The 18925-nt window shown below is 43.6% G+C and overlaps 2 protein-coding genes across 5 annotated transcripts; one reads left to right on the top strand and one right to left on the bottom strand.

The window, feature by feature from the left end:
* Window positions 1-454: 454 nt before the first annotated feature.
* ech1 (enoyl CoA hydratase 1, peroxisomal) lies at window positions 455-6628 on the top strand. Its single transcript, XM_047594147.1, has 11 exons — window positions 455-648; window positions 837-886; window positions 1783-1963; window positions 2563-2651; window positions 2741-2865; window positions 2967-3015; window positions 3729-3793; window positions 3909-3979; window positions 5056-5127; window positions 5218-5368; window positions 6317-6628. The coding sequence occupies exons 2-11, from the start codon at window positions 850-852 to the stop codon at window positions 6419-6421; spliced, it is 945 nt and encodes a 314-aa protein (XP_047450103.1). The 5' UTR covers window positions 455-648; window positions 837-849; the 3' UTR covers window positions 6422-6628.
* Window positions 6629-6695: 67 nt separating this feature from the next.
* On the bottom strand, window positions 6696-18877 carry cep295 (centrosomal protein 295). Of its 4 annotated transcripts, XM_047594108.1 has the most exons (30): window positions 18837-18877; window positions 18501-18699; window positions 17481-17681; window positions 17154-17278; window positions 16982-17075; window positions 16615-16728; window positions 16392-16532; window positions 16081-16264; window positions 15817-15996; window positions 15510-15749; window positions 15290-15390; window positions 14124-14315; window positions 13931-14016; window positions 12437-13859; window positions 12139-12319; window positions 11897-12058; window positions 11645-11812; window positions 11470-11567; window positions 10571-10667; window positions 10294-10476; window positions 10064-10218; window positions 8797-9196; window positions 8588-8716; window positions 8132-8505; window positions 7935-8051; window positions 7818-7860; window positions 7276-7506; window positions 7089-7188; window positions 6900-6999; window positions 6696-6808 (listed from the first exon to the last, which is right to left on the bottom strand). In XM_047594108.1, exons 2-30 carry the CDS (start codon window positions 18597-18599, stop codon window positions 6767-6769), a joined length of 5760 nt encoding a protein of 1919 aa, XP_047450064.1. In that variant the 5' UTR covers window positions 18600-18699; window positions 18837-18877; the 3' UTR covers window positions 6696-6766. The 4 variants fall into 4 exon arrangements, with proteins under 4 accessions (XP_047450064.1, XP_047450066.1, XP_047450067.1 ...); XM_047594110.1 differs by having other exon boundaries at window positions 7938-8051; window positions 18501-18863; XM_047594111.1 differs by having other exon boundaries at window positions 8004-8051; window positions 18501-18863.
* Window positions 18878-18925: the final 48 nt, after the last annotated feature.

Raw genomic sequence — 18925 nt, 5'->3', positions numbered from 1 at the left:
TATATATATATATATATATATATTATTATATATATTATTATTATGCCTTTATGTAACACTGACTCCTCAAAGCATAAAACATTTAAGTGTATACTTCAGATATTGTAAAATAAACATCTAATATCTACAACATATATGTATGTTGTTTACTGTAACCGAAGGTATATATATATATATATATATATGTATAAAAATAAAATCACCGATTCCTGCTTGTTTACAGTCAGTTAATAATATTACAAGAGACTTGATTAGGTTTGATTTGATGGAAACGAATTAAATGTAAAGGTGCATTGGATTCTTTAACATAATACTTAAGAACAACGTAGTTAAAATTAATTGCACTTTATTGTATGTTATATCATGTATAGTCATATATTTCTTCTTTATTTACGTAAATATTGCGACGCTTTCCAGATTAAATTATTTAATTTTACTCCGTGTTTTGGTTTTGAGTTTGAGCCTCCTCGGCCACCGTACGAGTCTATTTAGCTTAGCCTGAGCTAAGTTATTCGACAAAGGGTCAATGAAAGATTTATTTTTGCTTTAACATTATGTTTATTTAACTGTTGCCGGACACATTCGCCCTTTATTTAAACTTTGCCTCCTTTTTGTTTGGAGAACAACGAGTCATTTAGCGGAGACCTGGTAAGATTAAAAACTAACAAGCTGCATTCACGTTTAATTAGGTTTGTTAACGTTTATTCAGCTTTATTTAGATTCGTTTAGGTTTATCCACCTTTATTTAGATTTATTCGGGTTTGTTTTGGGTTCATTTAGCAGCAGTTTTGTGTTTGCTGCCGTTTTATTGATCAAACTTCTCCTTGTTTCCTCAGCGTCCAAAGTCCGATGTTGTCAGTGATTTTCAGGTCAACTCTGCCCAAATGTAAGTGTCCTGCTCTTACTTACTTCCTTTTTCATTGTTCTGTGGGGAAAAATGTGTGAAAAAGTGGCGCAGATGTTTGTGTGTTAGATTCGTTTTGTAGATGAACGTGTTTTAACTAAAGTAAAGTTGAAGGAGTGGATGTAGGGGAAAGGTCACGACTAGATTATATCACAGCTCCTGTTTCTGCAGCTGCAAACTGATGATGATCCTCAATCACCATGAATATACTCGATATCTGCTCATTTAACCTGCCTTCCTGTGTTTTTATTGCATTAATAAATTAAAAAATGTTTAATTGTAAGTGATTTAAGGTGTAAAAGTTTAAACCATGAAGTAGACTGAGAGTGAAGCTTTTCTGTGGGACTGATTTATCTGAGGCATTTATTATATGTTCAGTGGATGTTTGGTTTGTAAAGTGTCGTTTAATATTAGCCTCCTTTATTTCCTTTATTTAATTTTCTTAAAATTACATTTAAGAATCTACAGCCTTGAAACTTATAAATAAATCTTCTGACATCAGTCGTGACTTCATCGTTCTCTGTTGCATTTTAATTTATGACAAAAAAGTCATGTTTCTGCGGCTTTTATGAAGAATTATATGAAGTTATAAAGAGACTAGACCTCAGTCCAGTAGAAAGTTTGAGAGTTTGAGGCCTTCAGACATTAATCTTTGTGTGAGTCGACCTGAAACATTCGTCTCAAGTTAAATAGTTTAAAATAAACGCTGCCAAATACAAACCATATCTCTGTAAAGCTCTGACATTTTATGGATGAAATGTTGCTTTGGGTTAAAATGATCATTAATTAACTGATTCATTCGTGCTATGACGCCTTTAAATGTCGTATTCCAGCTCGTAAATCTAAACTGTAGTGTTTTTGTTGTGTCTGTGTCTCAGACTGGAGGCTGCAGGGTCCCGGTCAGTTCGCTCTCAGAGCCATGTCCTCGTCCTCGTCCTCGTCCTCCGGCGCCTCGTCTCCGTTCACCTCGCTGGTCGTCACTCGACCGACCGAGTCCATCACACATGTGGAGCTTCACCGGCCCGAGAAACGCAACGCCATGAACAAAGCCTTCTGGAGGCAGGAACCTGTTTAAACCACAGCTTTGACATGAATCTGTAGAGTTTCAGAACATGTTTCATGTTGTTTTTGCTGATTTAAATTTCAGCTTCATGCAGAAATAACCTGAGACCTTCTTAAGTTTTAGTTTTGTGGTACAAGGTACAAAACCACGGCAAATTTTACGATATTTAACACGATATTTAACACATTCTATCAATAGAAACAAGCTCCAACGTCTCTAATTATAAAATACTCGTTTGAGGACTTTGGGATTTCATTGTTTGCAAATTCTGGTGTTGCTCAGCATGTCCACTGATTGAAATACTTTTATAACTTGTTACACATTGGTACCTCATTGGATTATACAGTGAATCCCCATGTCCACATATGAGGACACTATTTATTTTCTCAAAAACTACTTAATGTTCAAAGATGATGCTTAGTTTTTATATTTCTTGGGTCCTACTGATCACAAATACCGTGTAGAGATTAAAAATAAATAGCAAACAGAAGCTCAGGTCTAAGGAAATTAAACGTCTTTGCATTTTGTCCTGAAGTCGATATAAAATAACGATAAATTTAAATATTAAGTTAAAATAATCCGTTGTCTCCTGCAGTGAGATGGTCGAGTGCTTTAACGAGATCGCTGTGGATCCAGACTGCAGAGCGGTGGTGGTTTCTGGAGCAGGGAAGATGTTCACAGCCGGTCGGTTTCTATCTTTTTATTTATTTATTTATATTATATCACGAGTCCGTCCTCTGTCTGACGTCGCGTTAATTCGTTTTACTCTCCAGGCATCGACCTGATGGACATGGCCAGCAACATCATGCAGCCCGAAGGAGACGACGCGGCCAGAATCTCCTGGAACGTCCGACGAATAATCAGCAAGTACCAGGAGACGTTCTCCGTGATCGAGAAGGTCAGAGGCTGCAGACGTGTTCGATGTTTAGATGTTTAGATGGAGGTGAAGTGTCTCCTGTGACGGGACGATGGTGTGTTTTTGTGTTTTTTTTGTCTTAGTGTCCGAAGCCCGTGGTGGTGGCCGTCCATGGCGCCTGCATCGGAGGAGGTAAACACAGAAACGTTTCTATTTCTGCAGCCAAGCTTCAGGTTTATTGGTTATTACTTTATTTTAGTGTCTCACAAATGTCTCCAAAAAAAGCTCCTTGTTTAAATTAAAATAGTTCAGCGTGAGAATCGATTGTAGCCTCGAATTCTTTACCTCTAAATCAATCTGACGCCACTTTACCTTGAGCAGGTAAAGTATTTTAGTGGTTTTAAATTAAATTAAATTAAATCTTAGCGCTAAAAGTTGCTGCTCGTGGCCAAATTCTATGAAAGGAATTTCTTAGAATTAAGATGTTTTCTTTTCTCCTCACAGTTAAGAGTCGATCCTTGTAAAGATAAAAGATTTATAATAAACAAACTCTGTGTTTTACTGCAGGTCAGACGCAGCTTTAATTACACATTTTAATGGATAATAAAAATACGTATTCGTCTCAGGGAAGAATGATGAGGTTCATTAAGTCTTTTTAAGATTTGTTCTTTTATCTTTAAGACTTTTTTTTTCAGCCTGTTTTTGCAGATGAACACGTTAATACGTTGATTTAATGATTTTTTATCTGTCAAACTGGGTGAACATTTGTCCAGACTTTGAATTATAGCTCATCCTTCATCATTCTTAAGTGACAAGAGACAGAAAAGAAGCTGCAAATCAAACAAAAAGTCCTGAAAAAGTAAAAGTTTGTCCCTAAATTGTGGACGTCGTCTTCTCTGTTGCAGGCGTGGATCTGATCACAGCCTGCGACATCCGTCTGTGCACCCAGGACGCCTGGTTCCAGGTCAAGGTTGGTCCTATTTATTTTATTTTATTGAATAACGTCAATGATTAAATCAGTGTTTATTAACAGGCGGCTGATAAGAATGTAAAAAGGACGTAAGGTTTTCTGATCCTCTCCACAGGAAGTGGACATCGGCCTCGCAGCAGATGTCGGGACTCTGCAGAGGCTTCCTAAAGTCATCGGCAGCCGCAGGTAAACGACAACATGGTGTTTATAAAAAGTTACACAGCTCAGGTGGTTCTCACTGCAGGAGAAAAAACATTCACTGTATTACAACCTCACAGCTTCGTGTGCAGAGCGTCTCATATAAAGCTGTGTTTGCAGTGAACAAAATCTCAATAAGTAATAAATAAGTAATAAATGTACTTATCTCTGCTTCTAATCTCTACGTGGACGAGGTGACTTGGATAAAATCAGGGTGTGGGCTGAGATTCTGCCTTTTCTCATTCATATACATGAATTCATCCAGTTATTCAGTAACTACATTTAAATAAAAATGATGTTTTCTCTAAACTGGAACAAATTCCTCTTCTGAGTAAATAAAACACAGAATATCATTGATAAACCGCTTTGAAAATAAAACTTTATTGCTAAAATCAGAGTCTTCAGATTAAAAAATATCGATATGACAATATATTGCGATATTTTTTCTTCCGATACGATATTGATTTTGAATGTCTTAACATTTTAATATCGTAATACCTCAATATTTTGCACCAATCATGAATTACTTCCACACCTTCATCACTTTTCCCTTTTCTGTACAAGTGCAATAAATTGGAAATGGATCATTTGGATTAATATTGTTTTTTGTTTTGTTTTTCAAAAAAATGTTTTCAAAACTGTTGAACTATGTAGAATATTGTAATAATGTATCATGAAGTCCCCTAATTTCTTTGTTCTATATTAAACTCAACCTCGTGCTTTCTATAAATACACATTTTGCATTCAATATTAATCTATTCAAATAATGCACAGGTCCAAATATTCATTTCTTTTTTTTATTTCAAACATGTGCAACAGTCGGATGGAAAACTGTGGGAAAACTTAAATAAAAAGTGTAAAAAAAACGTCAAGTCAACTACAGATTTTTCCTGAAAGGTTTGTTTGAGTTAAAGATGAACGTGTTTTACCATAGTCCCATTTATATGTTAGTGTTGATGTTTAGTATGTGGATGAACCACGTGTCTGTCGTTGTCGTTGTTGTTGTTGTTGTTGTGGGATCCAGGTGATGAGCTCTGAGAATAAATGCAGCTGTTTTTTTACAGCCTGGTGAACGAACTGGCTCTGACGGCCAGAAAGATGTACGCGGACGAGGCCAAGAGCAGCGGACTGGTCAGGTACAGAAACTCATTCACGTTTAAAACACTTTTCATCCAGACGTGTGGGTTTGTTTGTTTTTAGTCACGTTTCCTTGTTCTTCTCTGCAGTCGAGTGTTTCCAGACAAAGAGGCCATGATGAGTGCGGCTCTGGACATGGCCGGAGAAATGGCCGCTCGCAGTCCTGTGGCCGTGCAGGGCACCAAGATCAACCTCATCTACTCCAGAGACCACAGCGTCAGCGAGAGCCTGGACTACATAGTGAGGACGACGTCTTTATTTATCCGTCACAGGGTTTTACAGCTTCCTGCTGGTTTAAGCCTCTTTTCACTCAACAATCAGGACGTCTGCTGTGTAACTTTAAGACACGTTCACAGGGAAAAAAACAGAACTAAATCATGAAGGATGATGATGAGATGTGAGGCAGCAGGTTTAAATGTCACTCATCACATCATGTTTTCATTTTAAAAGTATATTTTTATTATTATTGTTGATCAAAGGCTCGACTCTGATGTGACGAACTCATAAATGCATCAGTAAATGAAACACGTCTTAACGTGCTTCCAAAATAAATTAAAAGCAGCAGCAAAGACAGACACAGATTACGAAGGTGGACGATTCGTACGGGATTAAGATGACGTTATTACTAAAGGTCCCTTCACTGAATGAAAAACCCACGAAACAAGATCCAGAAGAAAGTTTTGAGACTTAGTTTTGCCAAAAAGAGCGATTCTTCCACTCCTTTTTTTAGAAAAACCCGTGTTTATGTTTAAGTTTATACATTTTCCTCATGATTTGTCGTTAGATTTCCATAATTTAAGTTTTCCTCTGACATTCATTCACATCATACAAGACGTTCATATATATATTTATTCATATTGTCGGACTTTTATGATGGAACAATTTATCTGCATCGATAAAAGCAACATGTCATCGTTTAAAAACTAAGATCTGTAGCTTTTTAAATCACCTGTTAACGTCCTACTTTGCACAGAATCGACTTCCATTCATATTAATTTTCTCCTTTATATCTGTTTCTTTCCATCTTATTTGTAGTTTAATTTTATTTTACATGTTGCTTTTCATGTGGAGCTCTTTCATAAGCCTTTGCTTCCATTTCTCCTGCACAACAATTAACCATGTTTTATACCATTTTAATGTCATAAATAAATAACTAAACTGTAGAACGTCCTGTCGATCGTCTTCCAGGCCACGTGGAACATGAGTATGCTTCAGACCCAGGACGTGATGAAGTCGGCTCAGGCCTCCATGGAGAAGAAGAGTCCCAAAACCATCGCTTTCTCCAAACTCTAGAGAGAAATAATCCTCCTCCTCCTCCTCCTCCTTCCTCCTTCCTCCTTCCTCCTCCAGCGTTTCAGCTGCCAAATTAAAAATCTAACGCGTGGCCTCGGTCGTCTCTCAGCTCTGGATCATGTCTCAGATCATTAATATAAAGATGTTAACGTTTGTATATCTGTAAATGACTTCATGAATGTTTCATTAAAGTTAGAGTTGAAAATATCCACGTTCATGTTTTTATTAGAAACCTCATCTGCTACAGCAAAAAAAACAAAAACAAACAAACAGGTTCTAATAACTTAAAAACTTTATTGATAATAATAAAAAACATATTTTAAACTAGGACACGTTCAGAGTCGATCATCGCTGCGTCTGTTTGGCTCGAAGCTTCTCTAAGGTTTTCTGTGAAGAAATCGAGATGATTATTCTTTTAATCCACTCAAAGTCTAAAGTTTAAACCTTAAGTAAAAGTAAAATGTTAAAACTAACTCACCTTGTGAAACTCTTTGGCCTTCAGTCTGTTTTTTGCGTAATCCTCCTGTCGGCTCCTGACCTCCTTCTGCTGCTTCACCTCCTCCAGCCGCTCGTACAGTCTGAACAGATCCAGTCCAGCTTTTTACTTTAACAAACGTCCACGGATGTTTTTAACCCGTTTCCAGAGACTAAAAGGAGACGTTCATACCTCTGAGTTCTCTGGTGCATCTCTGACACATGACGTCTCCTTTGCTCCTCGGTGCAGATCTTCACCTCGTCCACAGATTTCACATTTCTGGACTCGCTCACTGAGAGGAAACAAGTAAAAAGCACAAATTAAATTACAGGAGCTGCAAAACATTTTTTATTTAGCTACACATGATGTTTGTAGATACCTGCAGGAGGAAACTGGACCTTCTTCTCAGACCGTCCTCCCTTCGTCCTGGTCTCAGCCGACTTGGTTTTGGACGACGTCTCTCTGGCTTCGCGTCGGGTCTCGGCTCCTTTGGCTTTAATTTCCTCCACCCGGCGGTTTGATCTCTGGAGCAGAGCTCTGCGTCTCTGCTGGAAGACGTCCCGCTGGACACGGCTGCTGGGACTCCACTGGAACTCTAGGACCGCCGTCGCTGGAGAGAAGAGAGAGGAAAGAGAGGACGACGTTCAGACGGAGAGAGGACGGAGAGAGGACGGAGAGAGGACGACGCTCAGACGGAGAGAGGACGACGCTCAGACGGAGAGAGGACGACGTTCAGACGGAGAGAAGACGACGCTCAGACGGAGAGAGGACGACGTTCAGACGGAGAGAGGACGACGTTTAGACGGAGAGAGGACGGAGAGGACGACGCTCAGACGGAGAGAGGACGGAGAGAGGACGATGTTCAGACGGAGAGAGGACGCAGTGAGAACAGCAGCAGTTTGTTTCGTGTTGTGTTTGTACCTGGATGTGTTTGACTTTCGTTCTCTTCAGTTTCCTCCGACGCCTGAAAAGACAGAACAGACGTTTAGTCCCAGCGCTCGTCTGCATTTACTCCGTCTGTCTCTCGTCCTTCCTCACCTCCTCCTCCTCCTCCTCGTCCTCCTGTGTGACGGTGTCCTGGTCCTGTAACGTTGTGTTCAGACTAACCAGCGTTATCTGCGACTGCTCCATGATTCCCTTCTCACCGCCGGCTTCCTAACAGACGACAAACGTGAAAACAAAGTTACTAAAGTAAAAGACGTCGGTTTCTGGCGTTAACGAGGAAACATTCGTACCAGATCTCTGACCGAGTCTTCATGTCGTCCAGAGATCTTTTCCAGAGCCGGCGTCTCATCGGAGACGTTTAAATGGGACAGAATCACGTCGGTGGGATCCGCGGTGAGGACGGACGCGTGGGGGAGACACTGGGACGTAACGAGCTGGGAGAAGGACTGGTTCAAGGACGGAGACGTCGTCCTGCAGCGCTCGTCTGTTCGGACCAGCTCAGGGGAGAGATCAGGAGGTGTGGGGACGCCGTGTCCTCCAGGAGAGTCCAGTCCACCGCGTCCTCCAGGAGAGTCCAGTCCCCCGTGTTCAGGGAGGGTAAAGATCATGGAGGGCTCGGCCGTTTCGTTGTGGGTCACCTCAGCCAGTAGAGGATGGAAAGAATCTGAACAAAAAGGACGGAAAAGTTGGACATTTCCCCAAACAGAACACAGACGTAAATGCTCCAGGACGAGACTCCACTTCACCTTCCGTCCTGTCTGGGTCCAGCTGCATCGGTCCGGTCTGGTTCTGTGGAGTCACGGGCGGCGCCGAGGCTTCAGGAGACGGGAGAGTGACGTCATCAGAGACGCCGAACGCCACATGACGTCTGTCGGCTGCAAACGGGCGAGTGAAGACAAACGTCAGCCCTGAACAACGCGGCCCCGTCTCATAAATGATTAAACTTTATTCTGACCTGAGCTTCTGACGCTGTGATGAGCCGCAGACTCGTCCATCTCTCCGACCAGCGGCCTCATGCCGCTCTCCTCCTCCTCCAACCACGTGGTCGACGGCTCGGACGCCACGGGACCCGTCAGCTGACCCGCGTAGAAGTCGCTCAGCCAGTGGGAGCCGGACTGGAGGGAGAGGCGGCCGATCATGCGGCTCAGAGTCGAGTCCCATCCGCTCGGATCCGGGCGGCTCAGCGACACCGGACGACCTGGACGGGGGTCGATCATGGAGGAGTGAGCGGACGGGCGACCGACCAGGTCCTCCATGGACGAGTCCCTACGGTCGGCGGCGGCGAGACAGGAGGACTGGTCCATCATCTGACCAATCAGGGGCCGGAACGAGTCCTCAACTGAGTCGGTCCAGTCCTGCAGGAAACACACAACAGGAACTAAATGCTAAGTGTATATGTCACGGTTTATGGCTGGTTTAGAACTGTTTATAATGGGTGGTTTAAGGTTCTAATGCAACCAACTCTAAAACCTTCGAGAACTCAACACCAGACTTTTAAAAGTGCAGAGATGGATGTTTGTTTTATGTCATATAACACAACCTAGATGACTGAGAACCTTCGAGGCAATTTGTCTTTTTTTTTTGGACAACTTTCCAAACTTTCCAAATTTCCTTGTTCTTCTTTGCACTAAAACAACTGGAAAAATTGAACGTGGCCCCCGAACTAAAATAAACGACGAGTTTCTGGTTATTAACAGATTCTTGTCTTCGAGAACTTGTTTTATGTAATATAACATGACGTTGATGACTGAGAACCTTTTAGGCATAAAAAGATATTTCAGACTCTTATCTCTCTTTCTATATATATATATATATATATATTTTATAAGACTCTCACTCACTCATCAAACATGACACAAACAGACTCACTGAGCTCAGTTCAAGTGTAGAAACCATCATGAAAATGTATTTTAGATTATAAACACATTTCTGGAACTAAATATTTCACATCATCGCTCAGTGAGACAAACACACACACACACGATTACATTCAAACACACAGAAAGACAAACAAACACGATCAGACACATTCAACAACATGTATAGACGAAACTTCCTGAGCTCAGTTCAAGTGTAGAAACCATCATAAAATGTAATTTACTAAATACATTTCAGGAACAGTTATTTCACATCATCGCTCAGGAAATTCGTTTCTTTCTTCCTCCCACAAACTTACAGATAATTGAACTTTTTTTATATATATAATAGAGGGAGTCACTGACCAGGTGTCTCCTCTGAGCTCCTGTTGTGTCTGAAGGAGCAGAGTGATGATCGGTGGCGTTTTCATCCTCCGCCGTCGTCGTCCTCCCTGAGACTCCGACCACAGACTGAAGAGAAACCGAGGAGTCGACCTCGTCCACGTACGAACCTTCGCTGTCTGAGGACGAGGAGAAGAAGCTCTAACCAGGCAGGAAAACATTTAAACCAGGGGAAGAACGAGGCGTTTGTGTACCGGTGGTTTTTCCTGCGCTGCTGAGGGAGACGTCTAACTCCCTGGTGTATCGGTCTATGATGCGCTGGATGCTGTCGTCACTGAACACAGACTCCACAGCCGAGTTTTCCTTCGTACAGGAGACGTCAGGTAAATCTGCTCCGCTCTCCTCCACCGCACGATGTTTGAGGTCTGGGAGTTTATCTAAACGAAGGAGCGGGAAGAAAAAAGATGCAGATGCTGGATGAACGTTGCTGATGAAGATTCGGCTACAAGTCCAGCTCCTCGTGTCGCTCACCTGTGTTCGGGTTCAGTTCGGGGTCGGTGGTGATGTAGCTGCCGGTGGAGATGGAGGTGGAGGAGATGCAGTCGGACTCAGGACGTCTGAGAGGAGACTGATGCAAAATAAAAAGTGTTAGAGATTAATTAATTATTAATTATTACACACATCATCCATCTAGATAAATGCTTCAACCAAGTCTTCAGTTCTAAAAAGACTGATGGAGCGTTTTATAATCAAGCAATGAGCCTGAATCGCACTTATTTCATGCAATTTGTCTTTTTTTTTTGACAACTTTTCAAATTTCCTTGTTCTTCTTTGCACTAAAACAACTGGAAAAATTGAACGTGGCCCCTGAACTAAAATAAACGACGACGTAAAACAACTGGAAACGACGTAAACGGGATCAAAACAGGTGAGTTTCTGGTTATTAACAGATTCTTGTCTTCGAGAACTTGTTTTATGTAATTTAACACGACCGAGATGACTGAAAACCTTCGAGGCATAAAAAGATATATATATATATATTATAAGACTCTCTCTGTGCACCATGTAATGACCAAACATGACACAAACAGACTCACTGAGCTCAGTTCAAGTGTAGAAACCATCATGAAAATGTATTTTTATATTACAAATACATTTCTGGAGCTAAATACTTCACATCATCGCTCAGTGAGACAAACACACACTCACACACGATTACACTCAGACACACAGAAAGACAAACAAACACGATCGGACACATTCGCTCAGACGAACAAACACAAGCTTCTCGTGAATAATCAGAGGCCGAGGCAGACGTCGCCTGAGCTCTCAGGTTTGGCTAATTTTCATCACAGATCCACGTCACGTGAACCTCAGAAGGAATGAAAATCATTAATCTAATTATGGCGTCGTGTCCACAGGCTTGTTACCTCAGACGGGAACATGTAGCTGGAGACAACAGCACCAGAGACGTCGGCTCCTCGTCCAGAGTCAGAGGAAAGAGGTGAGATCATCTTCAGGACTGAATCTGGAAGAGGGAACATCTTTAATCCATCGTGTTATTTGTGTTGTTATCCTGGAAGTGTCCCACACACACACACACACCAGAGTCTGAGGATTCTGGACGTGTCCCTGTCCCCATCAGTCGTCCCTCCCTCCAGACGAGACGGTTCGATGTGTCCGAGCTCGTCTCCAGACTCGCCGGAGGCGACGGAGACGATTCTGACTCTGCGTTTGCAGCGCGTGAAGGAAACGTCGCACTTTCCTCTGGACCTGGAGACGACAAACCCAACAAATCAGCTGAAACTCTTTCACAGTGAGGACGGAGACGTCCTCCCTGCGCTGAGCCGAACGTACCCGTGATCTGGCTGGTGCTGCCTGGAGTCTCCACCTCTTGAATCGCACTGAGCTCGTGTTGATCCGTCATCACGTCCGTGAAGCCGAACCTGACGCGAGCCACCGGCGGCTTCGCTGCTCGGGGAAGATGATGGAGGAATCCAGAGGGGAAGAGACGCGACTCTGCACAACATTTAACAGGAGTTTAACTTAAGAGGAAAATGTTTTACCAGCGTAAAAATTCAACCCAACGCATCAGTTACCGGCGTCATCATTGTTCGACGGCGGCTGTTGAGGGACGTCGTCCTCGTCCTGAGAGTCCTGGAGGTGAGATAAAGTTCCTCCGTTAGACTCTTCTATCGCTCTCAGCAGGGACGCGAGTAACCGGAGGCGATTCTGATGGACGTCCTCCGACACGATCACGTCCTCCGTCTCTGCTACCGGCTGTGGACGAGAAGCGGTGAGTCAGGACAGAAGAGCCGACTAGTTGTGGGTTTTTTCCCAACAATCTTAACTAGAAGTCGTCTAGTACAACACAAAAAAAACTGTCATTTTACTCACTTGTGCATCAGTGTCAATCAGAGCCTGTAACGTCTCCTTTTGTCTCCTCATCTGCTCCAACTCCACCTCCTGTCTCTGTCTCTCCTCCAGTTCCACCGTCTCCTTCTGCTCTTGCACTCGTCTCTGGGCGTCCTGCAGCTCTCGTCTCTGGGCGTCCTGCAGCTCTCGCCTCTGGGCGTCCTGCAGCTCTCGTCTCTGGGCGTCCTGCAACTCTCGTCTCTGGGCGTCCTGCAGCTCTCGTCTCTGGGCGTCCTGCAGCTCTCGCCTCTGGGCGTCCTGCAGCTCTCGTCTCTGGGCGTCCTGCAACTCTCGTCTCTGGGCGTCCTCTTCTTGTAGCCTCTGCTGGAGCTCCACACGTCTCTGGGCGTCCTCTTCTTGTAGCCTCTGCTGGAGCTCCACACGTCTCTGGGCGTCCTCTTCTTGTAGCCTCTGCTGGAGCTCCACACGTCTCTGGGCGTCCTGCAGCTCTCGTCTCTGGACGTCCTCTTCTTGTAGCCTCTGCTCTTGCATTCGTCTCTGGACGTCCTCTTCTTGTAGCCTCTGCTGGAGTTCCACACGTCTCTGGACGTCCTGCAGCTCTCGTCTCTGGGCGTCCTGCAGCTCCCGTCTCTGGGCGTCCTGCAGCTCTCGTCTCTGGGCGTCCTGCAGCTCCCGTCTCTGGGCGTCCTGCAGCTCTCGTCTCTGGGCGTCCTGCAGCTCTCGTCTCTGCCTCTCCTCTTCTTGTATTCTCTGCTCTTGTACTCGTCTCTGGACGTCCTCTTCTTGTAGCCTCTGCTGGAGTTTCACACGTCTCTGGACGTCCTCTTCTTGTAGCCTCTGCTGGAACTCCACTCGTCTCTGGACGTCCTGCAGCTCTCGTCTCTGCCTCTCCGAGTCGTCCTCTCTGGAGCCCTGTGAGGACGCGCCGTGATTAACCGCCGTGTGGCGTGGGACGAAGGGTGGGACGTCTGAAAGGCTCGGGCTGAGTCTTCGGATGGGATCAGGCTGTAGCGGGACGTGACGTGGGATGAAGTACGGTGCTGGTGGTGGTTCTCTGGTGACGGAGGACGGTCTGACTCTCTCCATCATGCTGCTGCTCAGCCAGGCGGTGGCACCAGCTGTTTGACTCGTAGAACTGCTAGAGACAGATTCATCTGGTAGCAGCTTGGAGACAACGCTGAAACCAGAGCCAGGAATGTAGATGTTTTGAATGTGTGAAGGCGCTGGAGGAGGCGTAGGAAGATGTAGAGGAGCAGGTGTAGGAAGATGTAGAGGAGCTGGCGGATGCAGAGACACAGGTCTGAGTGGGGGAAGGTGAACGAGGCCTGGAGGCTTCACCGCAGACGGCAAAGATGTGGCGTTGGACATGTTGTGACGAATTCGCAGAGCTCGCTGATATTCCTCCAGACGCTGCCGAGCCACTTCCACCGATCTCTGGTGAATCCTAACATACGAGAATAGTTGTTTAAAGGTCAATAACCGAAGAAAATGGAAAATGTTTCTAGTTTAATTCACCTGTTTTGTTCCAACAGTCGCTGCTGGTATTGTCTGATCCTTTGGGTTTGATCATCTTCACCTGGAGGAGGAGGAGGAGGTACGAGCTACACACACACAAAAAAAACAACAACAAACAACACAGCGTTATTAACAAACACTGTACTAGACACAAATCATTAAAAAAAAGACTGAGAACGGATTTAAAACTTACCTCCGAGGCTGAACCGGACCTGAGGGAGGTGACGTCCTCATCGTGTCCAGGTGCGTCCTGGTTCACAGCAGCCTTCAGGTTTTCTCGCTCCTGCTGAGCCTCGAGCAGCATCTGCTCCAGTTTCACCTTCTGCTCCTCCAACTCCTCCAGCAAACGCACCTGCTGCCGTTTCTCCTTCTCAAGCTCATCTTCCTGGAGAAAAACAACGACGTGTCAGCGTAAAAATAACTGCATCTCAGTTTGAGACCAGGTTGATGCAACGGGACGAGCTGCAAACTTTTCTGCAGGTATTTCCAGAACAAGGCGAACAAACTCCACCTTAGACTAGGATTCAGTGAAGAAAAGCTCATCAGTAATTTGTTTCTACTCATGTTGTCAAAGTCTGACGATGTGTTTTAAAGCAGAAGAGACGCGAGTCTTCCTCTGAAAAAAGAAAAGAAAGAAATTCTGACCAATCACAGACAATATGAAGATGAGTGAGAATGAAAGACGCTACAACAGGGGCGTCCAAATTCTTCCCAGTGGAGGGTCGAGGGCCAAAATGTTAATTTTGCAGTTAAATTCAGTTAAATATGGCTATAAAACAGCATGCGTGTGCAGAATAACACTATCAAAAATTAATTTTGAAAAATCAATTACACTGATTATTGTGCTTCACCTTTATGTTAAAAAAAATGACTGAGCATTTAGTGCAATGAACAAAGTAACATGGGAGAAAACAACTTACTGGTGAAATAAACAGGACAAAACATGCTCTCATTAATCATACAACATATTCTGTGGTGGAATCGGCCTTAGTAAAAAAGCTAATAGTTTTCTCCAACTGTTTTTGAATTTTGTCTGTGTGCTACTGCTGAAAACACTCCCTCTGTATCTTCACATCTTCACAGGACTTGAGCTGGCAGGAGCTCAACAGCGCCCCCCTACCAACAATGTATAACAATGGCATTCTGTGGTTGGGAGTGGAATTGCACCAATAAATAATATTTAAGAGCAGCAAGTGAACGCAGATTCTGAGCGCTGATGGTGGAAAAAAAAATTATACAGTGGGCAAGGGCCAAATATAATTGGTCGCCCCAAATTGGGCAGCCAGGCGCTACATCTTCCTATAGTTTGATCCTTTAAATGTCTACATCTGTGTCACTGGAGGGGGAATCATCACGTACCCTTCTCTGTCGCTCTTCTTCAAATTCTTGGATTCTGTTTGCAAGTAGTTCAGGAAGGAGAGGATCTGCAGAAGCTGACGGCTTCATCGCCTCCAGAGCTTCTTGGGTCAAATACAGGGAAAAAACACACTAAATTATTACTCTAGAATAACAACAAACATGAAAACAAGACTTTCAAAGTTCTGGTAAATGAATGTTATTACTACCGTGGATGATTTACCTGCGGTTGAGGAGAGGACCGGCTCACAGATCTCCACTGGGGTCTGTTTGTCTTTGTCCCCGACGGCCAAAGATCCGGTTTCGATGCTCGAGTCTCGCTCTGGGATCTCATCTGTTATGATTGTTGGAGAATCAGCTGCGGGGACGCGACTGCTCTGGTGAGTCCACTGGTTCCTCTGGCCCCTGATACGATCCAGGAGTTTCTTCAGCGCCCGTCGAGGAGCCGGTCTGCAGGGCTCCACTACAAGGACAGGAAACCTTCAGCTTTCTCAAGAAGACAATTACAACCAATAAATGTCTATCTTCACCTTCTGCAGATGTTTCCTGCTCTGTGCTTCCAGCTTCCCGCTCAGCGTCGCGTTGTGCGTCTTCAGTTTCTGTTGTGGCGATGTCGTCCAGCGTAACATCCAGCTCCTGGTCCTGGCTGCCAGTGGACGGAGCTGGAAGAGGCTCAGGTGTCAGCCGGACCACCAGGTCCCCTTTAACCCCTGGGATCAGACACAGTCGTGGTTTTTAAACAGACTCCATTACCACACGTGAGCTAAGATACAAGACGCCTGAACTGTCCTCACTCCTTTCTCCCGTGTACATGTCCTCAAAAGCGAACTCCATGTCCCTCTGGAAGTCGTCCTTCGCCTCCTGTCTCTTGTAGAGCGGCTGGAAGATCTGAGGAGGCATTTGTGAAACCTGCTGCCGCCTCCTCAGCAGGTCCGTCTGCTGCATGTGCTCCAGTTCAACCAGCAAACGCTCTCGGTCCTAAAAAAACACCAATAAAACAAACAACACTTATAAATAACATGTCACATGAGCTTTCTGACTATAAGACTATTAAACTGGTTTAGAGACCTGTGTCTCCGCTCATAAGGTCAAAGGTAAATTATACCTGTACAAGCTGTTCCCTCCTCAGAGCCTGCCTCCCTCTGAGACGAGCCTTTTCCAGCTGCTCCTCTCTCCTCCTCTTTTCCTCCCTCTGTAAGTCCTGCAGTCTTCTCGCCTCCAGCTCAGCTTCCTTATGGGCATCAGGCTGCAGACGCATCCACAGATTAGAAATGAGCGATGAAACCGCAGAGTTTAGTGCATGTGAGATTGATTTAAAGTGGCCTCACCTGGTCTGTATCTGCCTCTCGGTCCACTGCGTTCTCAGGCATGTGGTAATGTGTGGCGGCGAAGGCGCTCACGTCAGATCTCTTCACTACATGTGGCTTCTTGGGACTGATGTTCTGTTTGAAAAAGAAAAGAGAAAGCTTGTTTATTATTTTGTCAACCGAGTCTTTTCAGGTAAATCTGCTGCTTGTCTTCTTCATCTTCTAAAAGAAAACTGCTGAGACCTGGTTGTTCTTATACAACAGACACATCGATTCTGAGCCTTTGCCTAAATATACACAATTCTCCCACAGACTCACAACAGATTAACTTATCAATTCAAACTAAATAATAAAGTTTGAGCACTGATAAAAAAAAAAAGCAAATTACCTGAATGGGGTTTGGAGGAGGTGGTGGGAGACTAGCGACCTTTTCTGATCTTTCCTTTTCTGCCTGTAGTGCTTTTCTCCTGGCATTGATGGATCTACAGAAAAGAAAGAAAAGATTTAATGTTCAGCTCATGTAAACTTCTTTTCTGGAAAATGCTTGTGACGCCGCTCACTGGTTTCTTCTCTCAAGGTCTTTGAGCCGCTGTGATTTTAGCTCCTTCAAGGCTTCACGATAACGCTCCTCGGCTTTGGTGTGATTTTCCTCCTCTCTTTGAGCGATGGCTGCCAGGTCAGGCTCCTTGTGCAAGAAAAAAATAAATTTAACTGCAGATTCATTCATTGCGAAACCTTATTCACGTTCAGTTGAGATCATTATCACATTATAACAATAGTCATCCCTGAATTCATCATGTTTGTGTGAATAAACTACCAAAAGCTGTGTATACACTTCAGCAGAATTAATGATTAATGGATCTCATATAAAACTAATTTCATCTTACATTTTCTTTTGCACTCTTGTGGCCTTGACCAACAAGCTGGAGGCTTTCGTTGTATAACTTCTGCAGTGTGTCGAGTTTCTCCCTCTGCTGTCGCTCCCAGTCGTCCCTCAGCTCCTTCTCCAGCTGCTGCAGTTCCTGCTGCCGCCTCAGCTCAACCTCTCGCCGGATCTGAAGTGCAATGAAGCGCTGCTGCTCCCGCACCTAGATTTCAAATACAAAATTAGAATTAGAGAAAACCTTTATTTGTCTTGCAATGGAGAAATTGCAGAGGGTGTAAAACATGAACCTGCTACAAACCTAGTAAATAAGAGTTGTTTTGTTTTAGTCTGAGCTCATTGTTCCTCTTCACCAAAATGCAAGATAAATCCCTATTTTTCGTATGCAACTGTGGATTTAAATCCAGTTTAACATGATTTTTTTTTTTTATCAACAACTTAAATGTGCATTTTTGAGCTAGCAACCACTGTCAACATCTAATATACCTTTTTATACTTTAACATACTTATTTTTTGTATTGCAGCATCAATAAAGGACGGGGAGAGAAGGTGTAAGATGCAAAATAAATCAAAACAACTTAAAAAAGACCCCGTGCATTAGTTTTAACGTAAGAAAATTAGATAATGTGCATCATCCAGGAACTAAAGTAAGAAGACATTACAGCTTTTTATGTCTGTTTTTTTAAATATGATTTAAACAAGACATATATTCCCATCACATGAGTAAAAGGACTGTCTCAGATTTTAAAAAACACATTAAAAACAACCTTAAGCTGATGCAAAATCATGTGAAAAGGGTGAAACTCTGGACAACAATGAATTTAGATGAAACGAAGCCCGAAAACTGACTTGACTACAACAAAACAGACTTCTTTACGTCTATTTTATCTGATAAAATGAAAACATTAGAGCTGGTTTGACATTATTTCTCTCGGGTATTATTTAAGAAAACAGTGGGTTAATTATAAATCACAGGTTATAAGTGGAAAAACAGACTAAGACACGACTGAAAGGAACTCGTTACCTGCTGAATTCGCAGTTTTCTCCTTCTTTCGTGCTCTTCTCGTATTATTCGAGCCTCTTCGTTGGGGCTCAATCTTAATTTGGACACTTTTCTCTTCATTTTTTCATAATATTCTGAATTAAGAGCAGGTTGAAGCACCGTTAGCGGCAGCGGCTAATGCTGGCTAGCTTCACTACGTTGCAGACATTAACTGCCATCACTACACAGTAAGACACATCAATTAGACATTAAACATGTATAACAAGTGTGTAATTAGTTCTGCTAAGGCAAAACAAAACATCAAATAAGAGTGAAGTGATGCTAAATGTTTAGTTTATTGTCCGAATCCATGCCAACCTGCAAAAAACGGACGTTATTGTCCTGTACGTCATATCCGGTGGTTTAAATTGCCCGCCGTGTACGATACGTCCCTTATTATGAAACAT

Source organism: Mugil cephalus, chromosome 9 (genome assembly GCF_022458985.1).
Source record: "Mugil cephalus isolate CIBA_MC_2020 chromosome 9, CIBA_Mcephalus_1.1, whole genome shotgun sequence".
Taxonomy (NCBI): domain Eukaryota; kingdom Metazoa; phylum Chordata; class Actinopteri; order Mugiliformes; family Mugilidae; genus Mugil; species Mugil cephalus.
Note: the sequence above shows the minus strand (reverse complement) of the source record. Positions and strands in the feature narration are given on the sequence as shown.

Excerpts from the sequence above, each read along its gene's own strand:
- ech1 (XM_047594147.1), top strand. The coding sequence starts at position 850 with ATGTTGTCAGTGATTTTCAGGTCAACTCTGCCCAAAT. Across the intron at positions 1,964-2,562 it reads ATGAACAAAGCCTTCTGGAG|TGAGATGGTCGAGTGCTTTA; the intron begins GCAGGAACCTGT and ends TGTCTCCTGCAG. Across the intron at positions 3,016-3,728 it reads TGGCGCCTGCATCGGAGGAG|GCGTGGATCTGATCACAGCC; the intron begins GTAAACACAGAA and ends TCTCTGTTGCAG.
- cep295 (XM_047594108.1), bottom strand. The coding sequence starts at position 18,599 with ATGAAGAGAAAAGTGTCCAAATTAAGATTGAGCCCCAACGAAGAGGCT. Across the intron at positions 12,320-12,436 it reads TGATTGACACTGATGCACAA|CCGGTAGCAGAGACGGAGGA; the intron begins GTGAGTAAAATG and ends TCTCGTCCACAG. Across the intron at positions 10,668-11,469 it reads GCTACATGTTCCCGTCTGAG|TCTCCTCTCAGACGTCCTGA; the intron begins GTAACAAGCCTG and ends ATTTTGCATCAG.